The sequence below is a fragment of the Chelonia mydas genome, chromosome 14, assembly GCF_015237465.2.
Source record: "Chelonia mydas isolate rCheMyd1 chromosome 14, rCheMyd1.pri.v2, whole genome shotgun sequence".
NCBI lineage: Eukaryota > Metazoa > Chordata > Testudines > Cheloniidae > Chelonia > Chelonia mydas.
Window position 1 is genome coordinate 885,074 of NC_051254.2, and position 17,717 is coordinate 902,790.

Consider the following 17,717-nt stretch of genomic DNA (forward strand, 5'->3'; position numbering starts at 1 on the left):
TCTGCAGGAGAAAGTTCCAGAGCAGCTTGGGCTGGGCAGCAAGCGAGAGAGAAAACACCACCAATAACTGACCAGTGCTCACCCCACCTCGCCAGCCCCCTGGCCACACAGAACTGGCAGGGGGCTGCAGCTGGCCTCCTGCTGAGCATACGGCAGTTCCTGGAGACACGAGGGAGCCGGCAGAACTGTCAGACACGGACCCACAGACAGCCACCAGCAATAGCCACCCAGAGACTCAGGACAAGTGTCTCCACTGTGACCTCTCCAGTCTGCCAGTGTCCAGCCTGGCCTGGCCTCTGACACTGTCTGTCTCCAGCCCCCAGTTCTCAGCCAAGTCCTCTCCCACCCCTCCCACAGCTCTGCAGCATCTCGGCCTTCCCTCTGGGACAGGAGAACATACACCACTGAGCAGCTACACTGTGCTGGGTGGCTGTGTCCTAACCCTGGCTGTTCCGGGGACATCTTCCTTCACAGACCAAACCATCCTCCTGGGCAAGAGGATCCTCCTGCCCCCCTCCTGGGGGGAGGGGGGCTGCGGGTGGAGAGGGACTGGGGGATCCGAAGAGCCTCTGCAGAAAGCAGGGGATCTCCTAGAAGTGGGGCTGTGGTAGGGGAACGAGTTGGGGGATTCCAGTTGGAGAACCTGCTTATAGAAGCGAGAGGCCTGGCCCCCAAGCCCAGCTCCCACCAGCCCATCCAGACAGTGAACACCCAGGCTGAAAGGCCAAGTCTAAGCCAAGCAGGAGCCAAGGCTAGGGTGGGAGGGGACGGAAGGGAACGAAGAGCGGGTCTGTGGAGGCAAAGGGCTGGGATTAGTTCCAGTACCTGGGATCTCCACTTGTGTCCAGTGGCCCTGATGGAGCCTCCGTTCACTGCACGCACCGACTGTGCCAAGGCTGTGCAGCACCACAGAGCCTCACCGCAGATCTGTGCAGCCTGCACAATGGCAGGGCTGGGCTGGGAACCCCACCTCCCCACCGGAAGGTGGTTACCTTGTCCGGACCTCTGTGACTGTGCTGGCATTAGCCTGGCCTGGCTGTTACTCAGGGCTGGGCTCGTTTCACACCCTTGAGCAACGGAGCTGTGTTAACCTAGCTTTTAAGTGTAGCCCAAGCCTAAATAAACCCTCAGGGCCATCCCCGGCCCTGCGGGGCCTCCAGAGTAAGTCTGGCTAATGAAAGCAAATGGTCCAAGCCCTGGTGACATCTCCATAAGCTCTGTGCAAGGAGCTGCTGGGCAGGGAACCTGCAGGCCCGGGCTCCTGCGGGGGGGGCGGGATGTCACTTTTCAGCAGAGTTTGCTTTTAAAAAGAGAATAACAATTCCCTTGCCACAACCTCTCCTTGCGCCTGGCCCCCTGCTAATGGCTGGCACACTCGGAATCTGTCACCCTTTAAACTGCTTATTGCCACTGATTCTGTCAATACCGAGGGCTGCTCACACTGGCAGCAGAAATACAGACCCTGAATCCCTCAGCTCAGGCAGGGAGGAAACGTGGGGCCCAGGCCTGAGCCCCTGGCCAAGCGGCAGACGCTAATTCCTCTTTACAAAGCATCTCTGAGTGAGCAGCGGGAAGCGGCTGCCCTTTCCCTGGCACAGGATCGAACATGCGTTTGTTGTGGTGTCAGCTCAGCTGATAAATTCCTAGATAAGGGGCCTGCTGGCAGCAGGCTGAGCGGGGAGAGGGACTAGGTCTGGGAAGGCATTGGGAACGACTGTGTTGCCTCCAGGGTGATTGCAAGGTGCAGAGCCCTTCTGGTCGCTGGCTTTGCCTTCTGGTCGCTAGCTTGCAGCTGAACGTTTTGCCCAAGTCCCAGCCTTATGCAGCCTCAGCTCAGGCTTCCTGAGCCATTGTGGGACAACTAGGGCTGGGAGGGACACAGCTGGGGCTGGACGCAGCTCTCAGCAACCCCCGTGCCAATGCAGAGTCCCGCACTGGAGGCCACGCATGCTGCTGGCATGGCTGAGAGCAGGGTCCTGCCAGTCACCTTGCCCCAAGCAGCTGCAAGAGAGTGAGGGCATCCTCCCTCCTGCACCCCAGCGTGCAGGTGAACCACAGCCACGGAGAGCCCCACACAGCACTAGTGTCCTGCTGGGGGAGGGCAGAGGCCTCAGCCTTGGCTGGGAGGGACGTCACCTCCCTAGTGACCATAGGGATGGCTCAGGCCCCTGAGGAGACAGAGGAAGGGCACAAGACTTGGGGGCACAAACACCCACCCATAGGGGCAGAGGGCATGCCTCTCCTCTCCCCTGCCCAGTGCTTGGGGGTGGGGGCGCACTGGCTGTGGGGCTGAGGGAGGCGTCTGTATGGCAGGGTACAGGGTATCATCCCATCCAAGCATGACCTGGACTGTCTCACTCACTGCCCAGGCTGCTCCTTCCTGGCTCTGCACCACAGTCCAGGCTCCAGAGAACCAGCCAGCCAGGGCGCCCATGGCCAGAGAGCAGCTGCTCTGGGAGCGAGGGAGTTGGTGTCAATCGGGCATTAGAGGGAGAGTGTGCTGGGGCCTTCTGGGAAAAGTACAGAGGGACCCTGGCAGGCCCTTGGGAACACACACGTGTACACACAGCATGGCTGCTGATACACAGCGTGTGCAATTCTGGCCACGAACCATATCCCAGACAAGCCCTGCTACACACTCCACTTGTCGGTGGGGAGGAGGCCGGATCCCTGCTTGGCAGGCACTGAGGCAGGTCAGGGTTGGCACTGGCGTGTCGTGCTGCCCATGGGTGCAGGACCCTTCTGGGCACACAGGGCCCTGCACTGGCCAACTTCCCTTTGCTGCCTTTGGCCTGAGTTACTGTCCACGCTGGCTGCTGGCTCCGATTTCACTTTCCAGCCTCCAGCATCTCTCATCACTTCCCGGCTCCCAGCCACTGCGTCTGCTGGGAGAGGCCGGGGCTGGACTAGCCGGGAGCTCCTGCCGCAGCCTGAGCATCTGCCCTGCTCCCAGCAGCACCCCCTGCTGGGAGAGTCTAGACCTGCATTTGCTGTTTTGTGCACTGAAACCCCACTCTAGCCTTCTAAGTCTCAGGTCTCTCACTTCCCTGTGTGCAATCCATGGGCCAGGCACCTGTGTGGCCCCAGCCCACATGCAGCGAGGAGCTGCACTGACCCTCTGGTTCCAGTCTCTGCCAGCTGGTAGCAGGCCAGTCTGTCCTGTGCTGGCCCGACAGGGAGAGCGCGGCGTTCAGGTAAACACCATCGGCAGCAGCCCACAAACATCGCCACAGCCCTGCAGAGGGGCGCTGCCTGAGCTGGGGTGCTGGGATGGCGTGGGGAGAAGGGCCAGCCCACGGCTGGGGCTGGCGCGTAACTGACAGCTCCACTCAGCCCCACCTCCCGTCCCCTCAGGTTGCTGGGCACACCAGGTTTACCTTGTGCTTGACCCTCATGGCTCCAGGGGAGTGTCAGTAGAATCCCAGGGACTCTGAACATCTGCCCCCTTGGCATGGAACCAACGCTCAATGGCCTGGCCTCCTGCCCGCCCAGTGCAGGGCCCCCGTGCTGCGAACAGCCTCACAGCAGTGCCCTGCTCTCTCACCTCGCGTGCGGCATCTCCGCAGAAGTCCTGGCCTTCCTCTCGCTGCCCCGGAGCCGGCCTATCAAGCCCCGAAGCAGCAGAACCAGGCGTCCTGCTGCTTGTGCGTTAACCAGGCCCTTGGAAACTCGGACGGCACAGACAGACAGCCTAGGGCTCCACCGGTCCGGGGTGAAACCCACGGAAGTGCTGCCGAGCCACAGGTGCACTGGGGGCGTGAGAGGCTCTGGCTCAGGCCTCTGCCATGGAGCCTGCAGGAGGGAGCAGAGGCCAGTCCCAGTGCTCAGCCTGGTCCCCAGGGCAGCAGCAGGCAGCCCACATGCCCCAGCCTCCCCTACCCCCGAACATGCCACAATCGTGCGGGACCACTGGTGCGGCTCCCTCCTCCCCCTCACCTGGGCTGTGCTGAGCCCACCCTGGGAGCAGGGGCAGGAACAAAGTGCGAGGCCAGACAGCATCATTAGGCTTCGTTAAGGTGACGAGTTTTCCTTGCCTCCCCATCCCAGGCTGGCTGCGTTCCACCTCCTGGAGCCCAATTAGGGTCACATCCAGGACGCGGCTCCGGTGGGAAGTGAAATGCGTGAAGTCGGCGGGTGCCCATGGCACAGCCTCTGCCCGGCAGTTTCTCTCACCGCTGCAGGCGGGGGCCCCTTGGGGCAGCAATGTGGGAGCACCCACTGCTAGCAGCTTCCCCCGTCCCCTGCAGTGCCCCCGGCTGAGCTGGACGAGCCGGGGCACTGGCCAGGTCCCCGAGTGCAAACCAGGGGGTGGAATGTGAGCTAGCGGGGTACGGGCTGGACAGGCCTGTCCTGGGGCTCCCAGGCTACACGGCCCGGGGAGCACTCTACCTTCCAGACACTGCCACTGGGAGGGAGCTGTGCCGAGGCCAGGAACTGCAGGGAGAGGAGAGTGCCTGGCTGAGACCCCGCAGTGAGGCTCTCCCCGCCCCACACACCATGCGGGGGGACAGGGCCCCGGGCGGTGGGGACAAGGTGGCTTTGGGGCCTGTTTGACAGCTAAGATTTTTGCCCGTGTGCAAGGCTCTGGGGAGTTGGGGTGTCAGCTCCGTCCCCTCCCATCCCCCGTGAAAGAAGCAACAGTCACAGACCTGCAGCGGTTCCATTGGTTTATTATCAAGGTTACAAATGCTCCAGTTCTTTGATCCCACGGGCACCACACACGGGTCTGACACCTGGCGCACGGCTCATTGCCTAGGGCCCTACCACACATGGGCAGCAGCAGCACTGCGGAAGTGGCGGCTCGTGGGGGCAGCAGCAAGGAGCAGGCATGAGATACTAACAGGGTCACTTCACCAGCGGGGTCCATCGCCTGGCCTGGAGCAGCCCCCGCAACTCACTCTGACCCTTAGACAGACACTACAGCAGATTCTCACCCAGCAAGGCCAGCGCAGAGCAGCCCCAGGGAAGCTCCCAGCCGGAGGCCCGGTCTGCCGGAGAAGGCAGCTCTGCTGGAATGTGCTAGATGTTGGGGTCCCACTTTGCTGCACACCATGGGATGAGCGCTGGGGGTAGAAAACGGGTCAGATCTCTCCTGAACCGCTCCAGCTCCCTGGGTACATGGCCGGGGCACCCATGTGCCATGCAGAGCTCACACCCAACAGTCTGTCCATCCGGACCACTGTGTGCAGGCCAGACAGCACGGTCAGTTTGGACTGGTTTCCACAGCTACTTTTCATCTACGTAAGACACTTTCCAAGGTGACTCCCGCCAAGTCCCCATTGTGGCCCGAGGCATCGTGCGCCCCGGGTGGGTTTGAGGCAGACACAGCGGGTCAGGCACTGCCCGGCCCAGGACAGGAGCTGGGCTGTGTGTGGGAGAAGGACTTTCCTCTCCTGGTCCCTAGCCAGCGCTTCACCCTCTGCCTGGCGCAGCTGAGCGGGGGAGGATCCTTTCTCCATCATTGGTACAAAGCACAGATCCCTGAAGAGCCCAACAACCTTTGGGTGTCTGGGAGATTTTGGCTGAGCAAACTGATCTTTAAAGCATGAGGCAGCAGGTGGGGAGAGGGGCTGAGGGAGCCAGGCTTCTGGGGAGAGTATTACCGGGGGCGGCGCTAGACCCATCCCAGAACAGGGGCACCCGTGGACAGCAAGCCAAGGGCCTGCAGGGCTCAGGAAGGAGGGGAGGGGGGTGCCATCAGCCCGATAGGGGCAGAGATCACATGGGAATGGAGGCAGGGGCGAAATCGAACTGGTTCAGCACCCCAGCACCCTGAGCCTGGGTCTCCTTTCTCTGCCCATGAGAGCCTCTGGGGAAGCCCACGATCCCCTCCCCAGCTGCCACAGGTAATATTGCCACTAGACCCGGCTGCCCTGAGGGCTGGGGGAGCTGGCCCCACCTGAGCCCCGTCGCTGAAGAACCTTCCAGGTTCTGCTGTAAACAACAAGAGTGCCCTGGGACTCTGGGCCCATCACAGAGCAGGGGATGGACCGGCTCCGAAGAGCCTTGGCCTCCCAGGGCACGCCCCCGCCAGGGGGCCTGCAAGGTGCAGGGAGGAGAGGACGCATCCCTATTGCTATGGCAACTGTGAGCCCAGTCCAGGGGCAGGAAGGGGGGCCCTTTGGCTCAGCTGGGTTAGTGGGGGCAGGGAGGATGGGGAGGGGGCTTCTGGGACCTCAGTGGTGGCTTGCTGGCTCTCATCCCCCGGGAGGAGCCAGGTCTGGAAGGCGCAGGGCCCTTCCCCACTCAGGCCAGCACTTTGATCCCGAAGTATTTGCGCAGCTGCTCCAGGAAGACGAAGGTGAGGACGGTGTGAGGCACCAGGCGGATGGCAGCAGGAACGAAGCCCTGGAAGGGGACGGGCAAGAAAGGAGAGAGAGGAGGGTCAGGCTCTGTCCTGCTCGGGCCTCCCCAGCCAGGATGCTCCGGCACTGAGCAATTCATCCCTCTGGGGGCCGTGGGTGAGGCGGGTGGGTGGAAGAGAAGGACAGGAGGAGGCTGCGGGGAGCAGAAGGGGCCAGGCAGGGGAGCAGCAGCCGGGTCCAAGGGGAGGGGCAGCAGGACGGGGTGGGAGAGGTGCCGCAGACAGCCAGGGTGCGTGGGGTTCGCAAGGTTGATGAATCTGTCCCCAGGCAAGTCACTGTCAGCACCGCCCAGGCCCAGCGGGAGCCAGTGCCAGGGTCCCCGCCCCTACAGGCCTTTTCATGGGCTCCACCCCCACAGCCCCTCACCCACCCAGCAGGGAGGTCCTGGGGCTGCCCTTCCAGACAACCCTGCCCCGGGAGCCATTGAGTCAGCCCAGGGCGAGCCCAAGACACGGAGCAGCCAGCTAGAGCCAGAGCAGGCCCCCGCATCGCCCGCCCCCTGTGCTCCTTTTACCCTACACTCTGCCCCCCAGCTCCCAGGTGAGCACCCTCCTGCTCCCACACTTCTCCCACTCCCTACCGGCCCCCAACGCACTCCACCCCCAGCCTCGACCCAGTACCTTGTAGAAGGCCAGAGGTCCAAGCCTGGCAGTCTCCACTGCGCAGTGGACAACACCCTGAAACAAAAGAGGGAAATAAGCCAGTTCCCGCCCCGGGAACTGGTCTGGCTCGTAGCTGCCGTGGAGACGGGAGTGTCTGGGCTGAGATCTGGGGCAGGGGCAGCTATGGGGAGTGAGGAGTCAGGGATCCAGCCATGGGGCAGTGGGGAGGATACACAGGCAGCTAGTGAGATTGTGGCAGGGAAGGGGGGGGTGAACATAAGAATGGCCATACTGGGTCAGACCAAAGGTCCATCCAGCCCAGTATCCTGTCTCCCGACAGTGGCCAATGCCAGGTGCCCCAGAGGGAATGAACCTAACAGGTAATGATCTAGTGATCTCTCTCCTGCCATCCATCTCCACCCTCTGACAAACAGAGGCTACGAACACCATTCCTTACCCATCCTGGCTCATAGCCATTAATGGACTTAACTGGATAAATTCATGGAGGTTCTCTTTTAAACGCTGTTATAGTCCTAGCCTTCACAACCTCCTCAGGCAAGGAGTTCCACAGGTTGACTGTGCGCTGAGTGAAGAAGAACTTACTTTTATTTGTTTTAAACCTGCTGCCAATTAATTTCATTTGGTGGCCCCTAGTTCTTATATTATGGGAGCAAGTAAATAACTTTTCCTTGTTCGCTTTCTCTACACCACTCATGAGTTTATAGACCTCGATCATATCCCCCCTTAGTCTCCTCTTTTCCAAGCTGAAAAGTCCTGGCCTCTTTAATCTCTCCTCATATGGGACCCGTTCCAAACCCCTAATCATTTTAGTTGCCCTTTTCTGAACCTTTTCTAATGCCAGTATATCTTTTTTGAGATGAGGGGACCACATCTGTACGCAGTATTCAAGATGCGGGCATACCATGGATTTATATAAGGGCAATAAGATATTCTCCGTCTTATTCTCTATCCCTTTTTTAATGATTCCTAACATCCTGTTTGCTTTTTTGACTGCTGCTGCACACTGCGTGGACGTTTTCAGAGAACTATCCACAATGACGCCAAGAACTTTCTCCTGATTAGTTGTAGCTAAATTAGCCCCCATCATATTGTCTGTATAGTTGGGGTTATTTTTTCCAATGGGCATTACTTTACATTTATCCACATTAAATTTCATTTGCCATTTTGTTGCCCAATCACTTAGTTTTGTGAGATCTTTTTGAAGTTCTTCACAGTCTGCTTTGGTCTTTAACTATCTTGAGCAGTTTAGTATCATCTGCAAACTTTGCCGCCTCACTGTTTACCCCTTTCTCCAGATCATTTACGAATAAGTTGAATAGGATTGGTCCTAGGACTGACCCTTGGGGAACACCATTAGTTACTCCTCTCCATTCTGAAAATTTACCATTTATTCCTACCCTTTGTTCCCTGTCTTTTAACCAGTTCTCAATCCATGAAAGGATCTTCCCTCTTATCCCATGACAACTTAATTTACATAAGAGCCTTTGGTGAGGGACCTTGTCAAAGGCTTTCTGGAAATCTGAGTACACTATGTCCACTGGATCCCCCTTGTCCACATGGCTGTTGACCCCCTCAAAGAACTCTAATAGATTAGTAAGACATGATCTCCCTTTACAGAAGCCATGTTGACTTTTGCGCAACAATTTATGTTCTTCTGTGTGTCTGACAATTTTTACTATTGTTTCAACTAATTTGCCTGGTACTGATGTTAGACGTACCGGTCTGTAATTGCCAGGATCACCTCTAGAGCCCTTCTTAAATATTGGCGTTACATTAGCTATCTTCTAGTCACTGGGTACAGAAGCTGATTTGAAGGACAGGTTGCAAACTATAGTTAATAGTTCCGCAATTTCACATTTGCGTTCTTTCAGAACTCTTGGGTGAATGCCATCTGGTCCCGGTGACTTGTTACTGTTAAGTTTCTCAATGAATTCCAAAACCTCCTCTAGTGACAGTTCAATCTGTGACAATTCCTCAGATTTGTCACCTACAAAAGATGGTTCAGGTTTGGGAATCTCCCTAACATCCTCAGCCGTGAAGACTTGAAGCAAAGAATTCATTTAGCTTCTCTGCGATGACTATTGTCTTTAAGTGCTCCTTTTGTATCTCGATCATCCAGGGGCTAGTTTTTGGCTAGCTGTTCTTCAAACTCCTTTTTGGCTTTTCTTATTATATTTTTACATTTAATTTGGCAGTGTTTATGCTCCTTTCTATTTGCCTCACTAGGATTTGACTTCCACTTTTAAAAAGATGCCTTTTTTATCTCTCATTGCTTCTTTTACATGGTTGTTAAGCCACGGTGGCTCTTTGTTAGTTCTTTTACTGTGTTTTTTTAATTTGGGGTATACATTTAAGTTGAGCCTCTATTATGGTGTCTTTGAAAAGTGTCCATGCAGCTTGCAGGGATTTCACCCCAGTCACTGTACCTTTTAATTTCTGTTTAACTAACCTCCTCGTTTTTGCATAGTTCCCCTTTCTGAAATTAAATGCCACAGCGTTGGGCTGTTGAGGTGTTCTGCCCACCACAGGAATGTTAAATGTTATTATATTATGGTCACTATTTCCAAGCGGTCCTGTTATAGCTACATCTTGGACCAGATCCTGCGCTCCACTCAGGACTACTCGAGAGTTGCCTTTCCCCTTGTGAGTTCCTGTACCAGCTGCTCCATTTAAAGTATCGAGAAATTTTGTCTCTGCATTTTGTCCTGAGGTGACATGTACCCAGTGGTGGGGAGGGGCAGGACAAATTGTAGTGAGCCAGGGCAGGTTTACTCACCCGGTACTCTCCCTGCGAATTCATCAGGCGGGTCTTGAGTACGTCCATGGGCTGACAGAGGAACGTGGCACATCCACCCTGGGGGGAAGGGACAAAGATGGGTCACAGACAGGGAGTCCCTGGGACTGGTGGTGCCACCGGCCCTTTCCCTTCCAGTCCCTGTGCAGCAGAGGGCAGGTGAACGAGCACAGGAGCTGCCTACATAACCCACCCATGCTAGCAGAGTAGGAGTCTCTTGTTAGTCTCTAAGGTGCCACAAGTCCTCCTTTTCTTTTTGTGGATACAGACTAACACGGCTGCTACTCTGAAATCTTGCTCTCTAGTGGCTGCTCCACATGGGGCTGAGAGTCTACTACTGCTGCCAGGTAGTGGAGCGGCTCCTTTAGCTCCAGGAATACTACTAGGTCATGCATGTAGTGTGGAAGGTCCCAGGTTCAGATCCCAGCTCTGGGTCACTAATCTGCAGAGGGGAACAGGGAAAGAACCTACAGGCTGTGAACAGAAGAGACCTGCAGGCCTGTGGTGGGGGGTCTCCTCATACCACTGCCTCATTTCACTGGGGCAGGAGCACTGCAGCAGCAGCCTGAGGCTGTGGGGAAGCCAGAAGCCCTGTGGGGTGCATGCCAAGCAGGCTAGTGCCTGGCTGCAATTCCCCTGACTAGCACCATCGGGCAGCCCCCACCCTCCTGCCCTGCCCCCACTCACAGCGATGAAGCTGGCCAGGAAGTGAGTGAAGATGTTGTCGGAGAGAAACCCAGTCGTGAGAACCAGCTGCTTGGCCTGGTCGTAGCAGGAGAGCTGCAGGTATGGGGGGTGCAGTTAGCGGCTTGGCCCACCCTTCCTCCATGTCTCCTCACACCCCAGGGGACTGGCTCCCCCACCCCCAGGAGGTGGCCCCCAGGGCACAGCCAGTCCCAGCTGCCCCCCAGTGCCTGGCGGGGGGGGAGGGTTCCTACCTGTCCAACAGTGACCAGGGCCCCACGGCTCGACGCCATCGTAGCACCTGAGAACAGCTTCTTCAAGCCCTCTGGGGAGGGGAATCAGAGCACAGTTCAGGAGTGTGGATTCGGCCCCAGGCCAGCCGGGAGCTGCCACTCCCAGTCCCATCAGTCCTGCACTCCTGCCCCCCACCCCGCAGCAGCCGCCCCCACCATGGCCTGGGGCTTGTGCAGGGCGGCAGGCCCTGGCTGTGACTCCAGCCCCTAGACTCTCCACCACCCAGCGGGGGAACTCCCCAGGGGCTCTTTCTGAAGGCCGCCCAGCCCCGGCTCTGGCTCCAAGGGACGAGAAGTCACTCACCCTACCACTGGCTCCTTTCAGCCTGTTCTGGCACTCTCCCTCTCCACTGCTTGTCTGTCTGTCTGTCTCTTCTTCCTTTCTTTGAAAACATAACTCCCCTTTCAGGCTCCCCCTTCCCAGCTGTGGGCGAGGGAGTGTTTCATTCCCACCCCTGGAGGGCTCGGGGCTGGTGCCTCTCACTGCAGCGTCTGGTCTGGCCCTTGCTGTGTCATCCCACAGGACAAACCCAAACTGCCCAGAGGGCTGCTATGGCTGCTGCACTTCAGAGGCAGCATCTGGATGAACAATCCCAACCATGCCCCCAACCCAGCCTGCCCCTTGGGCCCTGCTCTTCTCCAGCACTTTCTCTACCTGGCCATTTGGACCCCAGCAATGCCCATGGCCTCCAGCCACACCACGACAGGGCTGCTAGCCAGGCTGCCCCTGTTCCCTGCCGGATCCAGCCCCACACCCAGCTGCCATTTGGCTCCTGACCAAACCGAGCCATTTAGCAGCCCTGGTGTCCCCCAGAAACAATTCCTGCTCTGAGGCTTCACAACACCAGCAGGGGATGCCCCCGATCAAGCCAGAGGAGATGCCAAGCCCCTGTGTCCCCAGGCCTTTGGCAGAGTCCTACCCTCACGAAGCACTCGGTACATGCCATCCAAGGCGTGGGAGTAACTGGAGGGACAAGAAGTGAAAGAGGTAAAGCCGTGAACCCTTCCCATCAGCCCTCATAGTCTCCGACACCCTACTCAATGTGTCCAGCGTTGCTGGAAATTCCTGCTGGAGGAGCAGAGTTGGGCTCACCCAATGCACTGCCCCCCACCCGGCCCCCTCCAGCCAGCAACGGTGGTGCTTGGAGCAATGCTGCCCCCCTGTGGCCACGCCACCTCACTGCAGCTCCCATCCACAGAGATGGGACAGGGAGGGCACAAAGGGAGGGGATCCCCTCAGTGCCATCATGTGAGCAGCCCCTTAGCATCCTATTAGGGACCCTTGCTACCCCCCTCTCCCCCCATCACATGCTGGGGGGGGAGGGACCCAAGCCAGTTGGTCTCAAGTCCCGGGGGTCCCCCCACTTACTGCACCATCACTCACTTCCGCCTCAAATGCATCGGCTGCTTCATGTCGTTCTGCATCCTACAGAGACAGAGCAGTGGGGGAGGTGAGGGGAGACAGACCAAGACAGACTGAGCGACCTGCCCCTGTGATCTCCTAAGGCTGAGCAGCCCCTGGGGCAGGGCTCTGGCCCCCTTGTTCTGAGCAGGCCCGAGCTCACCCAGCATGCGACTATGACCGGTGCTCCCTGGGGAGATGGGGCCACGCAGAGGGCGTAGCCCTGCACCCGTGGGGACGGGGACCTAGCTGGGCTTCTCCACTGCCAGCTCCTGTGATGTCAGGAGGGGCCACCCCCAGGGATCTGGAACCCCTGGCCTGGGGCAGCCCCAGGCACGGTTGGGGCAATTCCGGTCCCTCCAGGTGCAGGACGTAGGATCTGCCACGTTGGATCAAGCCACCAGCCCATGGAGTCCACGACAAGCTGAGATGGGGTGCCCCACAACTCCCCCAGCCCAGCGCACCTCCAGCCACATCCCCAGCGAGCAGAGCGTCCCAGACACATGGAACTGACCTGACGTTCACCATGTCTGCCGGGGTCCCCACAAACCCACCAGTGAAACCTGCAACCAGAGAAGATTCAGGGTCAAGGGACTCCTCAAGCCTGGCCACAGCCCATGGCCTGGGCTCCCCGGCCCCTGCTCACCTCCTGCAGCACCAAGCAGCACCTTCTGGTAGAAGGGCAGAGGTCCCTGGGTGCCTTGGCTCAAGCGGTCCCGAGCGGTCTCATAGATGGCGAAGCGGGTCAGGGAGTACGTCATCTGAGGAGAAGAGAGTCAGAGCACGGCCCAAGTGCTGCACTCCAGGGGACTCGCTGCCCTCCCCAGACAGTCACCTACGGTGCTGCCCAGCACGTGGCATCGAGCCCGCAAAGAGAGCCACAGCTGGCACCGAGCCCCTGGCTCCAGGGCTGGGCTGCTGCTCCCCAGCTCAGCCAGAGGGGCTGCCCCCGGAAAGGGCCAGCATGCTTGCAGCTGCACAACCAAGGGCAGCACCTGGATTTGGGGGGGAACGTGTGGGGCCTGAGTAACGGGAGGGGAGTGACCCCCATGGCAGGAAGCTTAGGGACTGGGTAGGGGGTGACCCCCATGGCAGGAGGCACAGGACCTGGGTAACAGGTTGGGGTGTGCGCTCTACAGCGGGAGGTGCAGGGCCAGTATGGGGAGTGCCCCCTCCTGGCAGAAGTGGGGCAGATGTGGCCCCTGGCACTCACCTGGCGGCAGAGCGAGGCACTGAGCCCGTTGTAGAGCGCCAGAAAGCCATCCGTGCGGATCACGCGCAGCGCCATGCCTGTCATGCGCATCTTCACCTCCTGCTGCGTCTGCAGATGAACCTGGGTCAGGGAGAAAGATGCCAGGGTCAGACCCAGCTCCCCCAGCACTGAGCGCACTGTAGGGCTGATCCCTCCATCCACTGAGGAGCCAAGACTGGGACAGCTGCTTGTGACCCTTTCCCTGCACATCGGGGACAATGGTCCTGACCCTTCTTGAGGTTAATCCTTAGCACATGTGCTGGGATGCCTCAGCAAGTGACCACAGCCCCATGAGCTCCCCCACGCGACCGGAGCTTGGGAATCAGCCCCACAGCCCGTCACCTGGAGCAGGGACCATGGCAGGCAAGGGGCTGGGGGGATACAAAAGCAAGTTAGAGGGCACCTGTAAGTAGTGAACCCCCCTCCCAGCATGGGGTGCCCCCACACCACGTCCCAGCTTTCAGCGGCCGCAGCACCTGGCAGCAGGAATCTCCCTAGCGTTTCCAGCGAGAAACACTGTCTCTCTTTCTCTGCTTGCCCAGCCTGGGGGAAAAGCAGAGCCAGGAGACAGACCCAGGAGTCCTGACCAGTCCCCAGCCCCAGGTAACTGTACATCTTCCACTTTAGTATCAGAGGGTGTGACGAAGTGGGACTGTTCTTAATGGTTCCTCTGAATAGTGTGGGGGTGCCTCAGTTTCCCCTATGCAGTTCTTAAGTGTCTAGGGGGTGGGGTAAGGGCGTATGATCATTGCAGAGCCCTAGAGGGCAGGTTTGTGCAGGGGTCTGGACACATAGAATGGCCAACACCCTGTTTCCTGGCAACTGATGGCCTGGGCCCTTCCCCCTGCAAGGTGAGAGCTAAAGGGTTGGAGAATAAAGGAATCAGGTGACCTCCTGGCCCGGGACAGGGACAAAGCCCAGAGGAGGAGGGGCTGGAGGGAGTTTCAGTTTGGGGCTGGCTGGACATGGAGTGAAGTGCAGACGGGGTTGTCTGGCTCACTGCCCCCCCAAATGGACCCAGCTGAGGGGTCCCGTTTTCTGCACCTGCAAGTTCATGTTCCTGTCGTCTAATAAACCTTCTGTTTTACTGGCTGGCTGAGAGTCCCGTCTGACTGCGGAGTTGGGGGGCAGGACCCTCTGGCTTCCCCAGGACCCCGCCTGGGCGGACTCACTGCGGGAAGTGCACGGAGGGGCAGAGGAGGCTGAATGCTCCGAGGTCAGACCCAGGAAGGTGGAAGCCGGGTGAGCTGTGTGTCCTGCAGACAGGCTGCTCCCAGAGAGGAGACTTCCCCAGAGTCCTGCCTGGCTTCATGGGGAGCAGTTCCAGAGCATCGCCCGGGGACTCTTGGACAGGGACAGAGGGCCCCCTGCAAGATGGGGCTCTGTGAGCCAAGGGATCCCCTACACCTATCCGAGCCGCCCACGCCCTCCACAGAGCCCCAGCATACACCAGCGCCTACAGCCTGTGGCCATGCTGTGCCAAGCCTGGGTCCAAAGTCCTCAGGAGAGAAGATTAACGAGTGCTGGGGACCAGGCTTCACTCGTGGAGTTATGGAGCATGGGCCCTGGAACGCAGCCGGAATATGGGGCCTGTGGTGGGGAAGGTGGCACGGGGAACTAGTCCTCCCTCTTCCCTATGCAGGCCTGTGCCCTTGGGATTCCAGCGAGAGCCAGGCAGGTGCTAACCGGGAGCTGCTCTGACAAGGCCAGAGCCCACTGGGATGATGTTGGGGAGCTGGGCAAATGGCCCAGCAATGCAGGAACCAGCCCGAGCCAGGGATTGTGTAGCCGAGAGCAGCCCCCAGAAACACACAGCAGCCAGGCCCCAGCACGGCCTCGGCCCTTACTGGGCAGCCAGTCCCTGGGCAGTGCCAGCCTGCAGACCCAGCCGTGCTGAGGGACCAGCTCCGGGGGGGCGGCGGGGGGGGCGCTATGGAGCCTCCAAACAGGCAGTTGGGGAGGTCAGCGCCAACCCTGCTGCCTGCCGGGGCAGTGGGAGCCCAGGGGGCAGAGGGGTCCGGGGGCGGGAGGGTGGTTCAGGGAGCTGGAGGCAGTGGGGGGCCTAGGAGGGGATCAGGGGAGCAGTGGGGGACCCAGAGGGTTGGGGCAGTGGGGGGTTGGGGGGCAGAGGGTTGGGGCAGTGGGGGGTGCTGGGGGGGGTCCCGGGGAAGATCTGGAGAGCAGAGGGCTGGGGTAGTAGGGGTCCCGGGGGGGCAGAGGGCTGGGGCAGTGGGGGGCAGAGGGCTGGGGCAGAGGGGATCCGGGGGGGCAGAGGGCTGGGGCACTGGAGGGGGGTCCGGGGGGCAGAGAGCTGGGGCAGTGGGGGTCCCGGGGGGCAGAGGGGGTCCCGGGGGGGCAGAGGGCCGGGCGCACCTTGAGCAGGTCCAGCGGGTGGGTGCAGCAGGCGGCGCCGCACGAGGCCAGGCCCCCGAAGTACCAGCGGGACACGCGCCGCTCCGCCATCGGGCCGGTCCGCGCGCCGGGGTCCGCGGCCCCGGGGGGTGCGGCCGAGCCCGGCGCAGCCCCGCCCCGCCTTAAACGGGCAACGCCAGCGCAGGGAGGCTTCAAAGGGCGACGGCAGCGGGGCCCAGGCCAGGCCAGGCCAGGCGCAGGGACCCAGCTCGGGGGGCCTAGCTCCCCCTCGGCAGGCCGGGGCAGCAGCCCCCCCCTCCCCCGCTGAGAACGCAGTGCTGTGGGTCACCCCCTTTGCCCCCCGGGCGAGGCAGGGCACCTGCCATGCTGCGTCGACAAAGGCGAGCACGGATGGGCTGCAGAGGGCTGCGCACACGGCCTGAGCGGGGTGCTCCTGGGCCTGGCTCAGGGCTTTGCGACTAACCCCGCCAGGGCCAGCGCGGGGTTCAGGGGTGCGGCGCTGGACCTGGAGCCCAAGCTTGCTCCAGCTGGTCACCTTTCAAAGCAGACGCGGCCTGAGCTCGGGTACCTGGGCTTCTCGGGCAGGGAGACTAGTCGCCTCCCAGCGCACAAGGCAGGCAGCAGCCAGGAGAAACCACAGGCCAGGCCAGGGTGTGGGCTCAGGCAGGGTCAGAAGCTCTAAGCCAGGGGGTTCTCAAACGGGGGTCATGACCCCCCAAGGGGATGCAAGGTGGTTCCATAGGGATCACGACATGTCAGCTCTGTGGGGCTGACAGCCCAAAGCCCCCCTTAAATTACCCCACTCTGTTTTCAGTTAATAAGGGGGATCACACTCAGAGACTTGCTCTGTGAAAGGAGTCACCAGCACAGAAAGTTTGAAAACCACTAATTCCCTTGCGGTAACACGTGCAGCCTTCTAGGGGCTGGCCAACAGCTGGAGAGAAAGCTCAGCTCCAAACCCTCAAACGGAGAGTAACCCTGGCCAGGCCCCACTCCCCAGCACCTTGGCTAGCTTGTAACACCCCTTTTAGATCTTGGCCTATCCATAACCTGAACACAGAGCTGCCCTCTGGCCAGGGTGCCCCTCTGCCTGGCAGAGTGGCAGCGAGGGGCTGGGCTTGCAGGCCATGGATTATTAACAGCTCAGAAAGGTAAGGCAAAGGGAGGGGCTGTGAATGAAGGTAACCACTGAAGTAGCCAGGATTAGTAAATGACACTGGAGCGGGAGGGTCATGGAAACAAGGTGCTGGCCTGGGTTCAGGGGGACTTTCCCATAGGCTCTGGTTCCCTGCTGCCCAAGCCAACCCCCATATTTATCTGCACCAAGCCAACCACCCCCACAAAGCTCATGCAGACTTTGTGCACTATTGCACAAGCACCCAGATGTACCAACTGGTATGAGGGCCCCTGTAGAGATCATTGGCTTGGGCCATGGCTACACTAGCACTTATGTCAGGAAAACTTTTGTCGCTCAGGCCCGTGAAAAAAACATGGCCCTGAGCAACATAAGTTTTGCTGGCATAAGCACTGGTGTGCACAGCGCTGTGGTGGCAGGAGCCGCTCTCCCACCACTCGCTGAGATGGTTTTATTATGTTGACAACAGAGCTCTCTCCCTTCCAGCTACACAAGCGCTCGTACAGCAGCAGAGCTGCATGGGTACAGCTCTGCCTCGGTAAGTGTAGACATGGACTTAGTTTGGGCTGGCAAATCTTCCCTCCAAGTGCACACCAGTCACCTGGATCGCCAGGTGCCCACCCTTCACAGCAGGCAGCTGAGCAGAAAGGAGGCCAAGCCTCCATGCTGTTCAGACTCCTCCCATTAGGGAGGAGGATCCACCCCAACCGGAAGGTCGCCCTGCAAAAAAAATACCCTTTCCCTTAGCTCCTCTGGGCCTCATCCATTCACCTGTAAATAATTAGCCACAGCCTAG

General features: G+C 59.6%; 1 protein-coding gene across 1 annotated transcript; it reads right to left on the reverse strand.

Annotated features, from left to right (window-relative positions):
- Positions 1-4,653: 4,653 nt before the first annotated feature.
- Positions 4,654-15,987, reverse strand: SLC25A10 (solute carrier family 25 member 10). Its single transcript, XM_037913860.2, has 11 exons — positions 15,787-15,987; positions 13,375-13,494; positions 12,808-12,922; positions 12,676-12,724; positions 12,144-12,185; positions 11,680-11,723; positions 10,721-10,791; positions 10,470-10,562; positions 9,765-9,842; positions 6,986-7,042; positions 4,654-6,348 (listed from the first exon to the last, which is right to left on the reverse strand). The coding sequence occupies exons 1-11, from the start codon at positions 15,874-15,876 to the stop codon at positions 6,247-6,249; spliced, it is 861 nt and encodes a 286-aa protein (XP_037769788.1). The 5' UTR covers positions 15,877-15,987; the 3' UTR covers positions 4,654-6,246.
- Positions 15,988-17,717: the final 1,730 nt, after the last annotated feature.